The sequence below is a fragment of the Zalophus californianus genome, chromosome 6 (assembly GCF_009762305.2).
Source record: "Zalophus californianus isolate mZalCal1 chromosome 6, mZalCal1.pri.v2, whole genome shotgun sequence".
Lineage (NCBI taxonomy): Eukaryota > Metazoa > Chordata > Mammalia > Carnivora > Otariidae > Zalophus > Zalophus californianus.
In genome coordinates, this window is record NC_045600.1 from 51,039,932 (window position 1) to 51,059,380 (window position 19,449).

The 19,449-nt window shown below is 34.8% G+C and overlaps 1 protein-coding gene across 2 annotated transcripts in view; it reads left to right on the plus strand.

Annotated features, from left to right (window-relative positions):
* MDGA2 (MAM domain containing glycosylphosphatidylinositol anchor 2) overlaps positions 1–19,449 on the plus strand; it is an 805,991-nt gene that overhangs the window by 688,702 nt on the left and 97,840 nt on the right. For both annotated transcript variants that reach the window (XM_027570414.2, XM_027570415.2), the window contains one exon: positions 14,110–14,258. In XM_027570414.2, the coding sequence (XP_027426215.1) occupies positions 14,110–14,258 (149 nt within the window). The remainder of the gene's footprint in view (positions 1–14,109; positions 14,259–19,449) is intronic.

The window sequence follows — 19,449 nt, forward strand, 5'->3', positions numbered from 1 at the left end:
GATAACCTAACAAGGTTAGCCTGTCGGATTCCAAAACTATTTCTCACAATTTCCTGATATTATTTCGGGCAGGCATTAGATCCAGTTTGCAGAGGATAAGAAACAGTCTGAAATCACAAACAGTTTCCCCTGAGAGAAAAGAGTTCTCATAATATTTCACTGACAACCAGAGAGGAATAAAACAGAGAAACCCAAATGTAGAAATGATACATATGTATGTGTATGAATGTTATATGTTTAGTATTTCTATCACTAAGAAAATAATAGGCTGTTAAGAAACGATCTGTTTAGTACTTAGTGCAGTTGGATTTTTCACGAGGTATTGGGTGGTAATAAAACCAATCTATGAGGGCGCCTGGGTGGCTCAGTCGTTAAGCGTCTGCCTTCGGCTCAGGTCATGATCCCAGGTTCCTGGGATCGAGTCCCACATCGGGCTCCCTGCTCCGCTGGAAGCCTGCTTCTCCCTCTCCCACTCCCCCTGCTTGTGTTCCTGCTCTCGCTATCTCTCTCTGTCAAATAAATAAAATCTTAAAAAAAAAAAAAAAAAAAAAAAAAAAACCAATCTATGAAAGAATCAAAGGGCTTTTTAGTTCAGTGGAATCAAAGCTGACTCCCAAACTTCCAAGTGCCTGTTTAAACACCTTGCTTCTGTTTGTCACCCTGAAGGGATGATTAATGGATGAGAACAGTACAAAACTTGTTCCAAAGGCATGCCAAAAACCAGACTCAAAGTGGTCAGGAGAGAGATTCCACAGATGATGGCTCACAACCTGATCCATCGTCTTTTCTCAAGAGAGATTTTGTGACAGAGCCTTAAATCGAAAAAGTCAATAGAGGTTTTCTTTTTATAAATTCTTTTCAGGTTTTAGACTAGAGGATAAAACCAAAGTCTTACAATTTTACATTACTTAAGTAAGCATAACTTTAAAAATCCCCTTCTTTCATCATTCTAATGAACTTTGTCTATTTCAGAAGAACTCCAGTATGACAGTTATTATAAGCCTCAGGATCTGACTGCAGGCAGATATCCGCCTTGTGGTCAGATCCAGACCAGTGCTTCCTAGCAATATGGTAAGAACAGTTATTTGTGCTCTAATCTTTTTCCTGTGCTAGGAGTCATATTCACAGATCTTTTAATTATTCTTAGAGAGGCACGGTGATTCAGTTTCAATAACTAGTTTCCTTTATTCCCATCTAAATCCACTTTATTAATTCAATCTATATGTTTTGGAGAAAGTAAGTGTTCCTAGAAGATAAACAGCGTACCTTCTGGGCTCCTCTCCAACTCACTAGAACACCTCTTGCTCCCTGCCTAAATGATATTCAGCACATTCATATTCAGCAATGGACCACCCACATGTGCAGCAACGGCACTTGCCAAGAAGTTAATGTAGTCTATAAGTACTCCATTGAACATTCAGCTGTCTCAGCCTGAGAGCCAGTGGGTCAGTTCATCCATCTGTGGCCCCTCCGTGCGCAAGCCCCAGCCAATGGTCCTTTAAGCGAACACAAGGCTTTAAGATATTTGGCACTGTAAAGTTTTTAGGGAATGTATAACTTTAGGAAAAAATGAGTACATTTATTTGCAGCTTACTGTATATTCATTATTCCAGAGTTAAATATTTCACAAAATACAGGTAACTCTCATTCTAGAGATTTTGTCAGTCCTTATTTTTATGAGGTCCTGAGTTGATAATACTCTCAGATTGCAATATAGCATGACAAATCTGGTTGAGTACCAGGGGTAAATTGTAGTTTCAGTTTCTGTACTCAGTGGATGGAGGAGGAAAGCAGGGATACTTCCTAGATTAGTGGAAGTGACATCAGGAAATCCACCAGCCTGTACAGTATTTGTGTGTGAATTAGAGGAAAAGTCCTATTTCATGAACAGATGTGACTCCTATGTCACCGCAGAAGCAGTTGCAAGAAGAATAGAGCCTGAGTATTAGCCCCACTCACCCCGTCAGCCAGACACACTTGGTTGTGAGCGACCATTTCCAGGGACGTTGGATGTTAGAACAAAAAAGGGACTTTGGATCGCATGAATTCAGAATGTAGCTCTGTTACTGGATGGTTACTTACTACAGGGCAAGCTGTTTAAGATCTCTAATCTTTAATCTTTTGTAAAAAGAAAATGATAAGAAGATTCTCATCCTGCAGAGGATTGTGCATTTTAAAAAAACAAAACAAAACATAATGTATACAAGTTGATTTGCATAGTGACTGACAAACAGTGAAACCTAACAACAGAAGTGCCTTAAAAACTCTTATTTTTGTCTAGGAGAGATGAAGCATTGATTTTTCCTTACTCCAAGAAAGAACGGTTTTATTCCCTAAACTAAGCTTTCTTCTAATGCTTTAGGAGCCACGATTGGAATATTTTCTGTGACCAGGTAGAAGAACACTAGAAGCAGGTTTTCAAAATTATGAATAGGAAGACTCCAGTGGGGTCTTCTTGAGAAGTCATTTATCCAGATGTATTTGTGGTATATGGAAGAGAATAAAAAAATCCCTCAGTGTCTGAAATTATGAGACTTAAACAAAAATAAATTGAATCTCTACAATTACACCATCAGTGGGATTCTTTTCCCTTTTAGACACACTCCATTGCAAATTTTGTACATTGGTATTTGTTTCACACACAGTTTCAGTTCATAATTCTGATTCGCATAAAATTTCCCCACACTGTACACCACCTTAAGGGAACTGACTGTTTCTTTGATGGAAGCTGGAATAAGAAAAGAAAGACAGGAAAGCCTGAAGTGATTGGCTTTTGGATTACATGTGAGAAATCTTTAGGGGTTTCCAGAAAAAGAAAGCAAAATGTCTGGATGCTTATAAAAATATGGGTATAGTGTATAAACAGAGATTTTTGGTTATTCCATATATTGGCTCATAAATACTCTCCTTGCATATTGAAGGGGACTGTAGATAGTATTTCTGTTTCCTTTCTGGACCATATGAGAATTAGCAATTGGTTTCCTAAATAAATGGTTGCTAGATATTTCACTGATTTGATTCTCCGGCAGTATTTCTTAGGTGTAGGATGTATAGGATGAACCGGGGAAATAAAATTGGTCAGAGAACAAGGTACACTCACTACAAAATAGGAAGTTTGTGTTTATCCCAGGGACTGGACACCATACACACTGAATCATTTTCTACTTCTAAATCTGCTTTTGTGTTGTGAAATTTAATGATATCTATGTAATTTCTCCTGCAGTCTCAATTTTGTCTCTGTTTCCTATGCCACCAGACGTACATATCTATTCTAGAGTTAGCTCGTTCATAGGCATCATTGTAATATATGAAAGAAGTGGTATAAGTCTTGAAGGGATATCCTAGAGACCTTCACCTACCAACAAAAGAGAAGCACAGATTCACCCTGCATCCATCATTGTGGCAGAGCCAAATGTAGCACTCCAGATAGCTACTTTGACCTTGTGCTTCTCTCACCCACTGACAATTGACATATACTATGTATACATGAAAATTTTTAAATATAAAACAAAGCAAAATAGTTTTGTATTCTCTCTGCCTTGGGAGTATTTCCTGCAATGTTTCTAAAGAGAGAGATTTCTAATAATTTCCTTTTATCCTACCATTCTTGAAATAATATACATTGAGGAAGGTAGCAATCAGATGCTCTGTTTGAACGCCAGCTTTCTTTGTATATTTAGGTGAATGGTGTAACCCCGCTTCCTTCTCACAAAATGTTCATTCGGATCTTTTTGAGGGATGATCTTGCAAACCAGGCAAGGTAAATAGTCTGCATTAGTTAAGTAATTATGATGTTCATATTAACTCTCAAGATTTGCAGCTCAAGCCAAGTAATATTCTTTTGCATATTTGCCCTTCTCAAACTCTGTGAAGACTAAAATAAGTTAATATTTGTGAAAGTACTTTGTAAACTGCAAATTCCTATATAAATTTGAGATACAATTTTTGTCCCTTAAGATTTTTCTTGCTCCAAGAGTCCTTGGTTGTAATGGTAAATTATAGTAGAATAACTTTTAAACATCAGCCCCAGATGTATAATTTTCATATGTGTCTCAAATACTGGACAGGATGGTGGGCAAGCTCTATGGTATACAAAGGGAGTAATTAAAGTACAGAGCCTTTTCTCCTTTCTCTTCATACACATCTCTCCTCCACCAACAATCCGCCATCTTTATTTTGGGAGGCTCTCTCCACATTATTTTTCTTTAGAACATGTGGTTTGTTTTGTTTGTTTTGTTTTTTGTATTTATTTCTTTCTTTGAGAGGGAGAGAGCACGAGCTGGGGGAGGGGCAGAGGGAGAGAGAGAAACAGGCTCCCCGCTGAGCAGGGAACCCCATGCGGGGCTTGATCCCAGGATCCTGGGATCACAACCTGAGCCGAAGGCAGACTCTTAACCAACTGAGCCACTCAGGTGCCTGAACGTGTGGTTTTTACACATACCAATTACTTAGATATTTCTTTGTTAAATATCAGTGGATTTATAAGTTTCATTTCTAAACTTTCTCTAAACCCTTAGCTATTTCTTTCCTATTTACATGCCAAATGTGAAAGCTAACAGTTTCATCAAATTCAAGTCATCTTTTTAAAATTTTTGGACCAGATCCTAATCTAAACCTGCTTGGAAAAAAAGAAATCATATTGTTCATATTTTGCATCATTTCTGACAAAGTACACTCAGAGATTTAGAATTAAAGGGGTTATTCATTTAAGTTGAAATGTTATCTGGTAAATACATATATTTATTTTATATTACCCAATACAATATATATATTTGGTGTGCAAGCCAATAACTACTTTGTATAAATATTTTGTTTTCTAGGTCAGAGGTGATTCAATTATGTTGAAATATTGCTTCATTAAAGTTTAAAGAAAATAAAAGGGCATTCATTTAAATTTGTCCAGTTGAGTTTTAAAATTGCTTCAATTTCCTGTGCTTCTACCATTACAATGAAACCAAGTATGGAACTCTTCCTAGAGAGTTTACTCTCTTTCTTTTTTTTCCTTTCCTTTTTTTTTGTGGGAGGGGATACAGCAAGAAATTAATATTTATTTAAATCTATTTCCCCAGTGTTATGATAAGTATTTTATACAGACTATATCAAAAAATGTAAGTAGAATAACTTGCATATGCAGATCTACTTGAATCTCCAGAGTTAGCTTTCTAACCAGCTAACTTCATAAAATAATTGCTGTTTTTAAGAACCAAAAAACCTAATTGAAAGAGTCCTTCACAGTAACTAAATGGATCTATTATTAGTAATATTTGCTGATAACACCATGTTTATTAATTTTTTATTGTATTAATAAAGAATTTTGACTTTGTATGGCAGATCCCTGCTAAAATGAAATTATGAACTCCACTGAGAAGTGTCTTAAATTGGGGGAGGGTTTTTACAATGGAAAACATATCCCATTATCTACTGATGTGGATATTTGTGGCTTGAGCATTTAGTGGTTTGTTAAAACAGATCCTTTTTGTGGTGAGAAGTGATTATTCAAACATATTACTTCTGAAAACCCTACCTGGTTGCTTATTTCAGTATGAGTGATTTCTTTCCTAACAACCAATCACAGGATTCTTGGTAAATTGTCATCTTTGTGTCTGATTATCATTTTCATTTAGCTAATAGGCCTGGAAGCCATTTTCTTGGGCTATCATTTTAATGGCCTCTGCCTTCCCAGAGATTAAGAAGAAGGCTAAATTATTAATACTTGAAGATGATTTTAGAATAATTTATAAAATTGGGTCTTTTGTTCATTCCACATTTCAGATATTGAAGTAAAAATATTTAGACAATTTGAACTCATTACAGTTAAATAATTTTCCAAGTACGTATTTCTATAAACAAACTTCCTCTAGATATCTAATCATTAAAAACTATCTGTAAAGAAAAATTGAATTATATGGTAGGATATTATATTCAAGTGAACTTACATTATTTTAGCAAACTATTAAAAAACTAAGTTAAGGGATGCCTAGGTGGCTCAGTTAAGTGTCTGCCTTCGGCTCAGGTCACGATCCCAGGGCCTGGAATTGAGTCCCACTCCCCCTCTACCTGCCACTCCCCCTGCTTGTGCTCTCTCTCTCTCTCTCTCTCTCTCTTTCTCTCTGACAAATAAATAGATAGAATCTTAAAAAAAAAAAAACTAAGTTAAAAGTTTGCACATAAGTCGAATGTGGGGCAGTGAATTTCCTTCACTGCCTTTTTTTAATTAAGAAAACATCGGAATCTACATAATTTTAATTACTTAATTACTCTTGTACTTTATGCTAACACATTTTAATAAAAGGATATGAGTTGTGTGACGTTATTTATTGAGCATATGAGAATCCTACTATCTGGTGGGGGATGGGCAAAGTAAGTGATAGGGAGGGTCAGATGCAGGCTTCCAGTTATGGAATGAATAAGTCACAAGGACGCAAGGAACAGCATAGGGAATACAGTCAACAGTATTGTAATAGGGTTGTGTGCATTTTGGTGAGAATAGAATAGCATAATGTATACACTTGTGCAGGATTGCTACATTGTACACCTGAAACTAATGTAACATTGTGTGTCAACTGCACTTCAATAAAAGACTACTCATTAATTCAAGTCTAAAAAATATTACTGAAAAAATAATGTCATTACAATGACTGATCATTTGAAAATGTATTGACTGTGTCTAAACAGGAAGACAAAGTATGGATAAACATTTCTCTGTCTCAAGTACAAAGGCATTTCATTTAAATGTTTTGGTTGGGTTATAAATTGTTACATGTCTTGCAATTTTTTTTTTACAAACTCTAAACAAATCATTAACTGAGAGATGTTGTCATTGACTTCACAACTGTATAATTTAGTTGTTACGTTTTTGTTTCCCGTACACACATATTGACAAGTTATCACTGTTGAAAAAACTCTTTTGACATTCAGTTATTGCTGCTGTAACATTCACTTTAATTCTAAGATAAATTGTTCTTTATCAGATACAATAGTTTCTTTTGTCAATATTACTTAGATATTTTCCATTTTTTCATTCCTTCCTCATATTCATTTACCACTTTTCTAGTCAAATGAGAATAGGCAGAATCCGTCAATTCAGCAGTAATTCCTTTATTACTTCCTTTCCATGAGATACGGCCTGATATTAAATTTCAAATATAGGAAACAAAGGTGAGTGTACTGATTCTTTTTAAAAATGTTTTAAACCTTTTTAGTCCTCTGAATACTTCTTATGCCTCCACTTTCAGGATACTAACCTTTACATAGCTTCAAATCAAGACACTAAGCTTTCAGAAGAATAGGATACCAAGAGGTAATGTAATTCTTCACTCATCCTGGATGGGATGCATACAGTCATTCTCCATCTCAGTTAGAAACTCTAGTGTCCATTCGAGTGTCTGAAGATTAAAAAGTTAGTTTACCCACAATATCCAGTCAGGACAAGTGCTAATTGGATGCTTATCTGCAATGATTTTTTTAATTAATCAGCCTTTCTTTGTTTCCCAAATCATGTTTTTTGTTGTTGTTGTTTTGTTTTCTTTTAACAGTATTTTCTTACTGGTTTCCTGCCCAGGGCTTCTCACTCATCCAGTCCACTGTCTTCTTTCCCACCAGTTAGAACTAAAAACTATAAAGTGGATTTGTATCATATTCCTGATTAAAAACTTAGAAAAATCCTCATTTCCATAGAAGCATTTCTTTTCTTTTCTTTTTTAAAGTTTATTTATTTGAGAGAGGGGGAGGGGCAGAGGGAGAAAAAGAGAAAATCTCCAGCAGACTCCCTGCTGAATGCAGAGTGGGGCTTGATCCCAAAACCCTGAGATTTGACCTGAGTCAAAATCAAGAGGGATGCTTAACTGACTGAGTCACCCAAGTACCCCATCCTTTCTTTTCTTTTTAACATGACTCAAGATTCATTAATTTGAAGAGAAAATATTTATGGTTCCAATGACTGCATGTTCTTTCTTCCATCCTGTGAAGAGGTAACAGAGCTGCATAGATTTTTGCTATATATTATGTCTAATAGATCATAATGAGTAATCTACTGCCTTAGCTGGCCTATGAGTCTGACTGAACCACAATGTGACTTGACTATGTTTGTTAGCTTCTACTAAAAATGCATACAGGTGCAGAGCTGTGATTCTTTTGATTTTTAAAAGTCTTTTTTTTTTAAATCAGTGCTTCATCAGTGTTTTAAGGTTCCCATGGATCTCTGTGGCTACTCTTCTTGTGATAATAAATACACATTTGAAAAGTTTTAAATTGTTTTATTATTTTTGATACTTTGCTAGTGTGTTTTTATGAAATTCCTTGATTATTAACATTTTGATTATTAATTTCATTCTCATTCAATTTGTTGATTTCCTTGAGTTCACTCTGGGAAGTGAAAATCTGTAGATAACACTCTAAAATCTTTTCTCCTATTTAAGTGACTACTGGTTAAAAAAATTGAACTATATGGTAAGTACCAAACATTTTATCATAGCAAGACACGTCATAAGTTAGCACTGACCTATTCTTCCTGTCTTATTCAAGCACATGAGTGTGTCAGCACTTATGTAACAGCTGATGAGACCATCCCTGTTCTTCAAAAGTACAGAGTTTGGTAGGAAAGATGGGCACTGCATGCTACAGTTATACCAATTCCTATGGGAGTTCTAAAATATATTATCTATAATATATTCGTTTTTCTCCACCAAAGGCCATGCTTTATTTCTTCTCTTCTTTATCCCTCCATAAGCCATCCTTGTCTGTCTGAACAATTTCTTCTTTAAGATCTATAAAGATGTCACATACATCCCCTGTGAAGCCTACCTTTAATCCCAGTAGAGAGTATTAATTATTCTTTCAAAGAAGGTACAATAGTATTTATCATTCTCTATTGTATTTCTTCAATGGCCTTGGGCATACTTATTTATAAATTCTATTTTATGTTTCTGTTAGCTATAGGCTAATCCAGCTGTTCATTGGCTTTCTTAGACACCCATAGTTGAACATTTACTTGTGTAAATTACTTGTGTGTTAGTAATGTTGTATTCTGAATTCAGACTCATTGATGTTTAATTAAGAGAAATTCTCTGTAGTCTAAATTGAGAGCATGTCTTTCAAAAATAACTTGATACTAGTTTTACTCAAGTGCTCCAGTGGTGTCATTGGCCAAGGATGATTTTTTGTTAATGTAAATATTTTTGTCATCTTCTTATGCTGGTAAGGGGAAATTTTTTTCTAGTAGACTCTATGTCTGAGATAGCTATTTTTACTGATGTTGATCATATGTAGTGGCCTCATTTCCACCTTCTCATCTTGCACTGGCCCATTAACCTCATCTCCTATGGACCTAAAATTGTACTCCTAAGGGTACAATGACCAACAACACTCCTTCCTTCCCTATACTCTTATTCAGTGTTGGGTTTTCAGTTCTGTGCTTTTTGACCCTCAAGGAATAATTCCTTCTTGCTTGCAAGCTTAGAGAAGCATCCGAGAAAAATTTGTTATACTTTAACATTCTTAGACTAGGAAAGTGACATGTCATAGCTTCTTACTATATCTTGAACTTTTAGCTTATGCATAAAATCATATTTTAAAATCTCAATTTAATCATTTTTCAAAAGTTATTTGCAAAATAGAGTAAATATATTTTTATATAAATTCTATTTAAAAATTAAACAATTAAATAATTTTCTATGTATATTTTTAAAATATTTTAAAATCCAAGATCCATATACATAATGTGTCTAAAAATTATCTGCTAGTTTAGATAATGAATGTAGTTCTAGGTCATTTAGCCTAAAAAGATTTAAACTGGGACAATGTTGCATAAAAATGAAACTAGAATATAAAAGAGAAAAAATTTTCTTGGCATGCTTGCTGGAAGGAGAAAAAAATGCCCAGAGGATAAAAAAGAAAAAAATATATTATGAATTCTTTCTGTGTTCAACCAGCAGATGTCCTGTTTGGTTGTCAAAGCCTAAGATTATTGTCAGGGTGTTTTCTTAGTATTATGGTGTGCTTCTTACAAAATGGTTGTGTAAATATTAAATATGATTGGTTCTGAAATCACAGAAAAATCTGTGTATGTGTGGGGTTTTTTTTTTGACTTTTAAAAATTATTTCTTAAATAAAATTAGAAAGCATTTTTCTTTGGTAGTTAATCCAAAAGAGATTTAATACAAAATAGGTTCTGAGATATAAGCCATAATATCTATATTTAACTGTAACTGGTCAAGATTATTATTTTTTTAAGATTTTGTTTATTTATTTATTTGAGAGAGAGAGAGAGAGCACGCTCAAGCAAGCAGGGGGAAGAGCACAGGGAGAGGGACAAGCAGACTCCATGCTGAGAGTGGAACCCAATGCCGGGCTTCATCTCATGACCGTAAAATCATGACCGGAGCCAAAATCAAGAGTTAGACACTTAACTGACTGAGCCACCTAGGGCCTCAAAATTATTTTATCACTAATTATTTATTACTAATCAGTATTACTTACACACCATCTAAAAACTTTTTTACCTCTAACTCTAAGGTGTTGCAATTCAATTAAAATAAAAAAATTAACAAAAAATAAAATCTTCAACTAAAATAAAACTTAATGAGGCAAGGTTAAAATTTGTAATTGGGCCTGTTTTATTTGATTATTTATTAATATCAACTGTTGTATATCATCACCTTTTCTATTTTGTTCCTAAATTTCTTTATCTATCATGTGAGATATTGGAACAGATCTCTAAATTATTTTCTATACTGATATTCCATGAAAGATTATTACATATTATGTTACAGTAATACAGATATATCAATTCAGATAAAATATTTTAAAAATATACTGGAAAGCCTTCATAATAGTCTGCAATTAACTGTAAAGATGATGAAATTTAACAATGAAATTTGATCTATTTGGAATACTTAAATAAGGGTTAGATGACCTTGAAAAGAATCTTGATAAGCAAATTCATATTATTCACAGAGTCATGAGGATTTTTTAACTTCAAGGTTAAACTGCTTCAATAACCTTAAAAGTATTTATTTAGATAAACAATCACTTCTAGAATTACGGAAATTTGCATTTATGACAGGCAGCCAGTTACTCTCCTGGCAGTCAACAAAAAAAAAAAATAGGATTAGACTACAGGTACTAGAAACATAAAATGGAATTTATAAATTAGTATGCTTAGTACAATTAAAGTAGTCCAATAAACAGTAGGCACATGTTTCATAGCACCCTATAGATTTGAGACTCAGAGGTGCTTTAATGGCCACCTTGTGGGGAAAGTCACCCATCTCAGCCCTGCTAAATGACTGGTAGGTGTTGCCAAAAAGCCTCTAGTGAAGGGAAAATCACAGTCTCCTGAGGTAGGTCATTGCATAGTCAGAAAGGATTGGTAGAACATTTCAACACCAAAATGTTTCCTTTTAATATCCACCCACTGGTAGTCCTCTTATTCATAGATCGTTTAAAATTTGTCTGAATTTCTTTCTCTGTGATAGAATTTCAAGTCTCAGAAAACTGCATCTGCCTATTTTTGAGAGACTTTTTTGTTCTTTTGCATGCTAAACAAGCCGCAGGTTGTGACTCTCCTCTTTCTACTCATTCCATTTGAATGCATCACTCATTTTATGAACAAAGTGATGCTTAGAACTAAATTGAATACCTCTGTATATCCCCCTTGGTTAAAAAACAAAAGCACTATTCCCTTAATTCAATGTAGACAATAGTCTCTACTGAAAACACATCCAGGTTTACGTTACTCACTTAAGCTGCTCATTATTTCATTTATGGGTTTTGGATGCTTTTTTTTAAGATTTTATTTATTTATTTTGACAGAGAGAGAGAGAGACAGCAAGCGAGTGCATGCACGCATACAAGTGGGGAGAGGGGCAAAGGCAGAGGGAGAGAGAGAATCCCAAGCAGACTCTCAGCTGAAGGTGGAGTCGATGCAGGACTCAATCTCAGGACCTGAAATCATGACCTGAGCTGAAATCAAGTCAGAGGCTTAACCGACTTAGTCAACTAGGTGCCCCTGGATGCTTATTTTTAATCAAACCCCCTAACTCTTTATCTAGGCTACTACTAAATGCACATTCTCAATAACATTTGGTCCTAAATACAAGTTGTCAGTAACATTTTAAGTATTGATTTCTTTATTCAGAATATTATTTTCCTCTCATCTAGATTTTGCTCTTAAGCGTTATGAACATGAATTTGTGCTATCACTTAGTAATAAGGAAAAATACCATAAAAAGATAAAAGAAGCAATAAAGTGAATGTGATGGCTCTTTTCTAGAGATCTTCTTCTATGCAGGAGATCTCCTTTTAATCCATTTTCTGTTTAACTGAATGAATATCCATAGACCATTTTTTTCAATGCATACAATGTTGATGTGGGAGAGTTTTTCAAATGTTACTAAAATTCAGATATTAAATTCCACTAGTAAACTTGCCAAAATCAAATTCAAATTCAGTTCATCTGATATTATTTTTTTCCTGGTGAACTCTGGGATGATAGAGACTATCACTTCTATCCTTAGTGGGCAAAATCCATGCTTTAACTATCTGTTAGAAATTTTTATGAGCCAGCTCTTCTGCAATCATTAGATGATAGATGACTAATGAAGAAATAGGAAAAACCAGGTAAGAGATGTTCCTGCAAACAGAAATCCATGAGGAAAAATCCAGGAGGACGTTTAATATTTAACCTAATTTTATAAAAGAAAAGACAGAAAAGATGTTGAATGAGGGATGATAAATATACAACTATCAACTCATTGAGTAAGAATTGCAAAGCTATTCAAATATCAAATTCTATCAAATAGAATATCAAAAAGTTGGATCTCTAATTCCAAATGGTCTGTGCACTTTTCAATTTGGTAACTGAAAAAAAACAAAAAAAACACCAGATGGTTTGTATATGTCCTATACACTATATGCTCTTCACATATCCTTGAAATCTAAATAAAGACTTCTTTGTTATTGGCCCAAGTTCTCATGTCATCATTAAGTTTTTGTTTGGGTAATTTCAAATGTATTGGCCAAACACAATATAAACACAAATTTTCATTTTTGTTGATTTTGGTTTTTTGACAGAATTGATCATTCACTTGCTGATACACTACTTTTGACTTCTAGGATGCCACAACTTTTATTTTCCTCCCATTCACTGGTCTGTTTCATCTTAGGCTTTGTTGGGGTTGTTATCTGCTCTCATCTCTCTTAACCCTGGATTGCCCCAGTGGTCAAGCTTTAGCATTTTTTTTTTTTTAAGAATTTATTTATTTGGGTACCTGGATGGCTCAGTTGGTTAAGCAACTGCCTTCGGCTCAGGTCATGATCCTGGAATCCCAGGATCGAGTCCTGCATCGGGCTCCCTGCTCATCAGGGAGGCTGCTTCTCCCTCTGACCTTCCCCCTTCTAATGCTCTCTCTCTCATTCTCTCCCTCTCAAATAAGAGAGAGAGAGCAAGAGCAGGAGGAAGGTCAGAGGGAGAGGGAGAAGCAGACTCCCCACTGGGCAGGGAGCCCACCTCAGGGCTTGATCCTAGGACCCTGAGATCATGACCTGAGCCGAAGGCAGACGCTTAACTGACTGAGCCACCCAGGTGCCACAGGCCTTACTCTTCTCTATCTACTCACAGTCCCTTGGTGATTTCTTCAGTCTCATGGCTTTAAACTTAAAATCTATCTATATGCTGACGGTTAACAAGATTATAGCTTTAATTCTGGCCTCTCCGGAATTCTAGACTAGTATATCCCAGTTGATGTCTCCATTTAGATCATTCAGACTGTTAAAAAATAACTCTCTGAAGTTTTTCCCCAAAATTTGACCCTCCCCTAGTTTATCATCTCAGTTGATGGAAACTCCATTCTTTCAGTTCCTTAGACCAAAACACTTGTAGTCGAGCTTGATTCTTTTCCTCTCACACTGTTCATCTAATCAACCAGAAAATCTTCTTACGTCTATTCTTAAAATTCTCCAGAAAATTGGTTAGATTTTAATAATGAGTTTTCAAATAGAAGAATTACTCATGGAACACATGGTAGACTGTGGTAAAAGGGCCAAAAAAGAATAATCATGTTTGACTGTCATATGTCATCATTCAAATTTAAGCACTCTTTCTATTTTTAGGAAAAGCCTATGCTCCAGAGTTCTATTACGATACCTACAATCCTGTGTGGCAGAACAGACATCGTGTTTATTCTTACAGTCTACAGTGGACACAAATGAATCCCGATGCAGTAGATCGGATTGTTGCATACCGGTTGGGTATTAGGCAGGTGAGAAATTTAATTGGTGCCTTTTTTTTATTTTTGTGGTTTCTGTGAAGACCTTGTTATTATGATATGTTGGTATAAATTTTTAATCATTTTGCATAAATTCCAGATTATATTTTCCCATATGAAAGATAATTGTGCTCTACATGGAATTGTTCCGAACTATTCACAAATGTTTGGAATTAACTTTTGCATTTTCTACTGGGACAGGAGACGTTTTAAAGTGCCATCCTTTGAGTCTTCTGAAATCCTTCACCAGAAGATGTGCTATAGAAATTACATTGTATTCTTGTTATGAAAGAAACTTATTTAAGATGTGCTCACACTTACCTGTGCTACATAATTCTTTGTCTTGTTTCCTAAGGAGCTAGAAGTCTTACTTATTTTTAATCAAAAGGTTTCAAAGTATATAGAGAGAGGATGTTTTAAGAGTGAATTTAATGTATCTGAAGAAGAGAAATATTTTAGTAAATGAGCAGAAACAATCAACAGTGTTTTCCTAAGGTAGCTGAAGATTATGGGTTTTGTGAAAATAGATCTTTTCAAATGAACCATCGTTAAGCCCTGTTATCCTTTGTTGGCGCAAATGATGTTTTTGAAATTTAAATGTAGGTCTTTACATTGTTTCCTGATACATAATATATTATCTGAGGTGACTGTTTCTGCATAACAAAACATTTTCAAAGAGTTATTTGATTTCCTCAAAACTTTGTATTATCCACAGATTTGTAAAGTGTTGTTTTCCACTTCCTTAGTGAAATCACAGAATAGCATTTTGAGTGTCCACAGTAAAAAGGACAAAATTTGCTTGCAGAAAGATTGATCAACCATCAGTAATCCCCTCAGTTGTATTATCATAAAACTAGTCTTTTTCTACCTTGTTCAAGAAGTTATAATAAAAGGCTATGTAAGATATATCATTCAAATTAAGATACATTGTTGGTCCAGTATTCTTGTCCTTATCTAATAAGCAACAAAACAAAACAAAACAAAACTCTTTTCTAGTGAATACATCCTGGTATTTGATAATCACTACGATCTTTCTTTTTATCCCTCTTTTACTTCAGTTCCTAAGGAAATCTGAGTAAATCCTAAATCCGTATCAAAATTGTTCTATTTGTTCTAATTTGATGATTGTTTTCTCTGATAGAGAAAATATAAACAAGAAAGATTAGCAGTTCTTTCTCCCTCAGCTGGTGGACTTTTTTTTTTTTTTAACTGAACACAGCTAACATTTTTAGATCTTTCATATTTCGAGCTTCTTAGAGCATTCTTGACTTTAGACACATCAACTCATTTTCTAAGTCCTTACCACTTGATCTAGTCATTCACATTCATCTTGTATTATCTATATTTTGAAATACCTAAGAACTGAATACCAAATTGTTATTTATAAAATTAAGTTATTTTCATTAGGTGTCTTTTCCTTTTTTCTGGTTATAGCTTTATTTGCAATGATAGAGTCAGGATTTCATCTTTGGTTTCTCACTTTCTTCTTCTGGTATATTTTCTTAGAGTATCAGGGTAATGGCCCATTGCTCCCTGTAAACTGAAGAGCTGCCTGTTTTTTGGTCTGCAGAATTTTCCCAACTCTGCTCATCGTTGCCTTTCTTTGCTCTCACGTTCCTCAAAACTTTCATTCCCAATGGCTCCACCTTCTCTCTAAGGCAAATTTAGCAGAAAAGAAGTTACCAGTAGAGTCTTCCCCCCAAATACATTTTTAGTGGAATTAGACTTCCTCCTAAGAGGGATCCAGCTAATTGAAGTCCTTCCTTCTCATCCACATCTTGTACTCATTACTAATACTTTCTGTATTATGTTTCGCTACGATCACTACACTATTTTCCAATGGCAGTTTCTCTTCTTTCTAGATTTTTCCTCTCCTACATTAGCATCTCCTATAAATTCCTATCTTTATGTTTCTGGATCATAAAACTAGTATATAACTCCCTGATATGCAATGACACACATTTCCCAGTCGCTGTGTTGTTCCTTGTGGACAAATTAGATAAATTTGCTTGGAGAAAGATTTATCAACCATCAGTAATCCACTCAGTTGTATTATCATAAAACTAGTCTTTTTCTACCTTGTTCTACTTTCCTACTTTAGAATAAATTATATATGTATGCCTATGTATGTATAATTTTCCCTATGTTTTTCTAAAAGTATGAATTCCAGACATACTTGGCTTCCAATTCTAGCCAGTCTAGCCTCATAATTTTTTAGCTAGATACCCTTGAGCTGGTTTCTGAACATACCCAAGCCTAGGTTCCTACCCTGTAAATTGAAGATAATGATACCTATCGGCCAATTGCATGTGGGGTGGAATATATTCCACACTTGCCCCATAGGCCAGCTTCCCCCATTCAGGGCACTCCCTACATGAACATCTGTGGCAATTCTTACAGTCATTCACCAGAGTTATGTAAGGACTTAAAAAAAAAAAAAAAAAGTGCATTTTGAGACCTTAACACATCTACTGTTTCTTAGTTTATTCGGTATAGCCATATATCCTAGGCCTAAGTATTATTCCAAGCCATGATTTTCACAAAATAATTTCCGGACATTTTTGTCCCTATGTCTTATTTTCATTTCAAACCTGTTGTCCTCTGGAATAATCCATTTTATGGAATCACCTTTTTCTGTTCCACCTTGAGTCTTAGTTTAAAGCCTTCTTGATCAGATCAATAAGGTTTGCTGCTAATACCATTCTTTCCAAGTTTGTGAGATTCATGCCATCCACTAGAGGAAAACATACTTCTGGTTGTTATAAGCCATGGTCAGGAAAACAATTCCTGTGTCTCTCACACAGTTTTTGAAACTAACTCATTTCTTGCCAAGCATTCTTTCTGGGTTTCTTTATTCTTAGGATTTTCTTTTATATTTAGAAATAAGTGTTATTTTTTCCTAGGGTGCTTTTTTATAATGCTCTATTTTAATTGGTAATTTTACTCAGATACTGTGTCTTGCTGTGGGAGAGCAAGTTTGCTATCTACTTTGGGGAGATCTCAATAAAGAGTAATGGCCTTGTGCAGTTCTGCCAATGTAAATAGGAAGGCGGAGTTTGTAGAACAGAAAAAGTGTGTATATCCACTTGTCTTTTTGCCACTACCATGTTCTTTACATTTAACCCTTACACGAAAAATCTTTACATGCAAAATAGCCTCAAAGACAACATTTCTTTTGAAAAATCTCCTTATACACCAAAGCTTAGGATGATAGGGCAAAAGCATCTAGAAAATATAGATTTCTTCTTTCTCAGGCATGTCCATTTAGATATCAACTTTTTTAAAGATACAATCAGATACCAGCATTAAAAAAAATCACTCTTGAATTCTGATCTGATGATCACTGTAATGAAGATTTTATATTACATACAAATGGCTTTTTTCATCTCCCAAGCTATCTCAGAATCTTGAATCAAGAGCTTTTGAATATAATCACTGTAACTTGGATGACATTAAATGTACAGTGTAGGGGGCGCCTGGGTAGCTCAGTTGGTTAAGCAACTGCCTTTGGTTCAGGTCATGATCCTGGAGTCCCGGGATCGAATCCTACATCGGGCTCCCTGCTCAGCAGGGAGTCTGCTTCTCCTTCTCACCCTCCTCCCTCTCATGCTCTCTGTCTCTCATTCTCTCTCTCAAATAAATAAATAAAATCTTAAAAAAAAAAGAGAGATGCACAATGAATGTGGCTTTTTGACTGCCCCCTTTAGAAAGTAGGAAGTTTTATTGAATAAAATAAAATTGCCGCTGTTCCTGTCCTTTTGAGTTATGCCATATTAAAATGCTTAGAATTATCATATTCATTTGATCACACAGTCAATAAAACTTTAAGTAAATTAATCCTACAGTGATTACCAGGAGTTCAAGAAGGAAGCATTGCCCTTAGAGTCTTGTTGAAGCAAGTGCTGTCATAGGAATATGTACAAAATGCCACAAAAACAAGTATAGGAGCGGCTAGTACTGCAGGGTAGTGGGGTTAAGAGACGTGATCACCAAGGTAAAGACTGGTTTGTTAGTCTTTATAGATTTATACTCAATTTTTTTTGTAAATAGTACTCATTAATAATGACTAATCAAGAAATCACTAATTGCAAATGTACTTTTTATTATTAATTTCGGTTTGGTCTTCATACATGTGACTATAGTGACTCAGCCATAGTTTATTTTTCCTTCCATTTAAAACATTTTTTGTTATTTTATTAAGTAATTTGTTATTTTTTTTTAGTAAAGGTCTCATGTTATAGTAGATGACGATAATTAAAAATTTAGAAATGTATTACATACACACATGACCGTATGGGTGACATTGTGGTTACTAATATTGTTAAGTACCTAGTTTAATGTGTTTAAAGAAGCAGAAAATTTTAAGGAACAGGCAGTATGACTGGTTAGTCCTAGGGGATGACTTTTTATGCTTTAGCAGCTTGTATAAGGAAAGTACTGGCAGTCTACAGATGCTGAAGTAAGTGAGATTAGAGTAATGTACATGATTGACTGAAGCCAGTTGGATAGATTGCGTTGAGACAGATGTTTGGAGGAACCATTTGACATAGGGCATTTAATGCCAGCCCAGGGAAGTCTGTGGAGAATTGATAGATAATCTGGATAAATTGTATAGTCTTAAATCATGAATAAAATGACATCTTTTGTAGATTAATCTGATCATATCATATATAGTATATTAAATGATATCACAGTAGAGGCAGAGAAAAAATTAGGCACTTTTGAAGGAAGGTTGAGTAAGATTTAGATTAGAGTCATGAAGGGGGAAAGAAAGAAAAATTGAATAAAGAAAATGTTGAAATGGGCAGAACTTGAATATTGATTTAATTTTTGAGAAATGATTTTTAAAAGTACAGTGACCTTTTTTCTCTATTATTTACTTCAATCTCTTTAGTGAATGTTCTGGAAATCATCAAATATATAGATGAAGAAGAGAGCAGGCAAGAGAGAGAAAGGTAGAGAAGCCATTTTGTTAATGGTCTCTTTGGCTGTGGAAAAGAAAGAAGCCGTAAGCCAGTTCATAAAAAGTGGTTATCTCCATCTTCCAAATCAAGGACACTGCACATGTACTCTTCATTCGTTCCCATAAATACTAACTTCACAATGTATTTACTAGGAGGAATAAATACAATAAATTTGAGAGACCCTGATGAGCCATGGGCCTTTGATGGGAAAGGCTATGGAA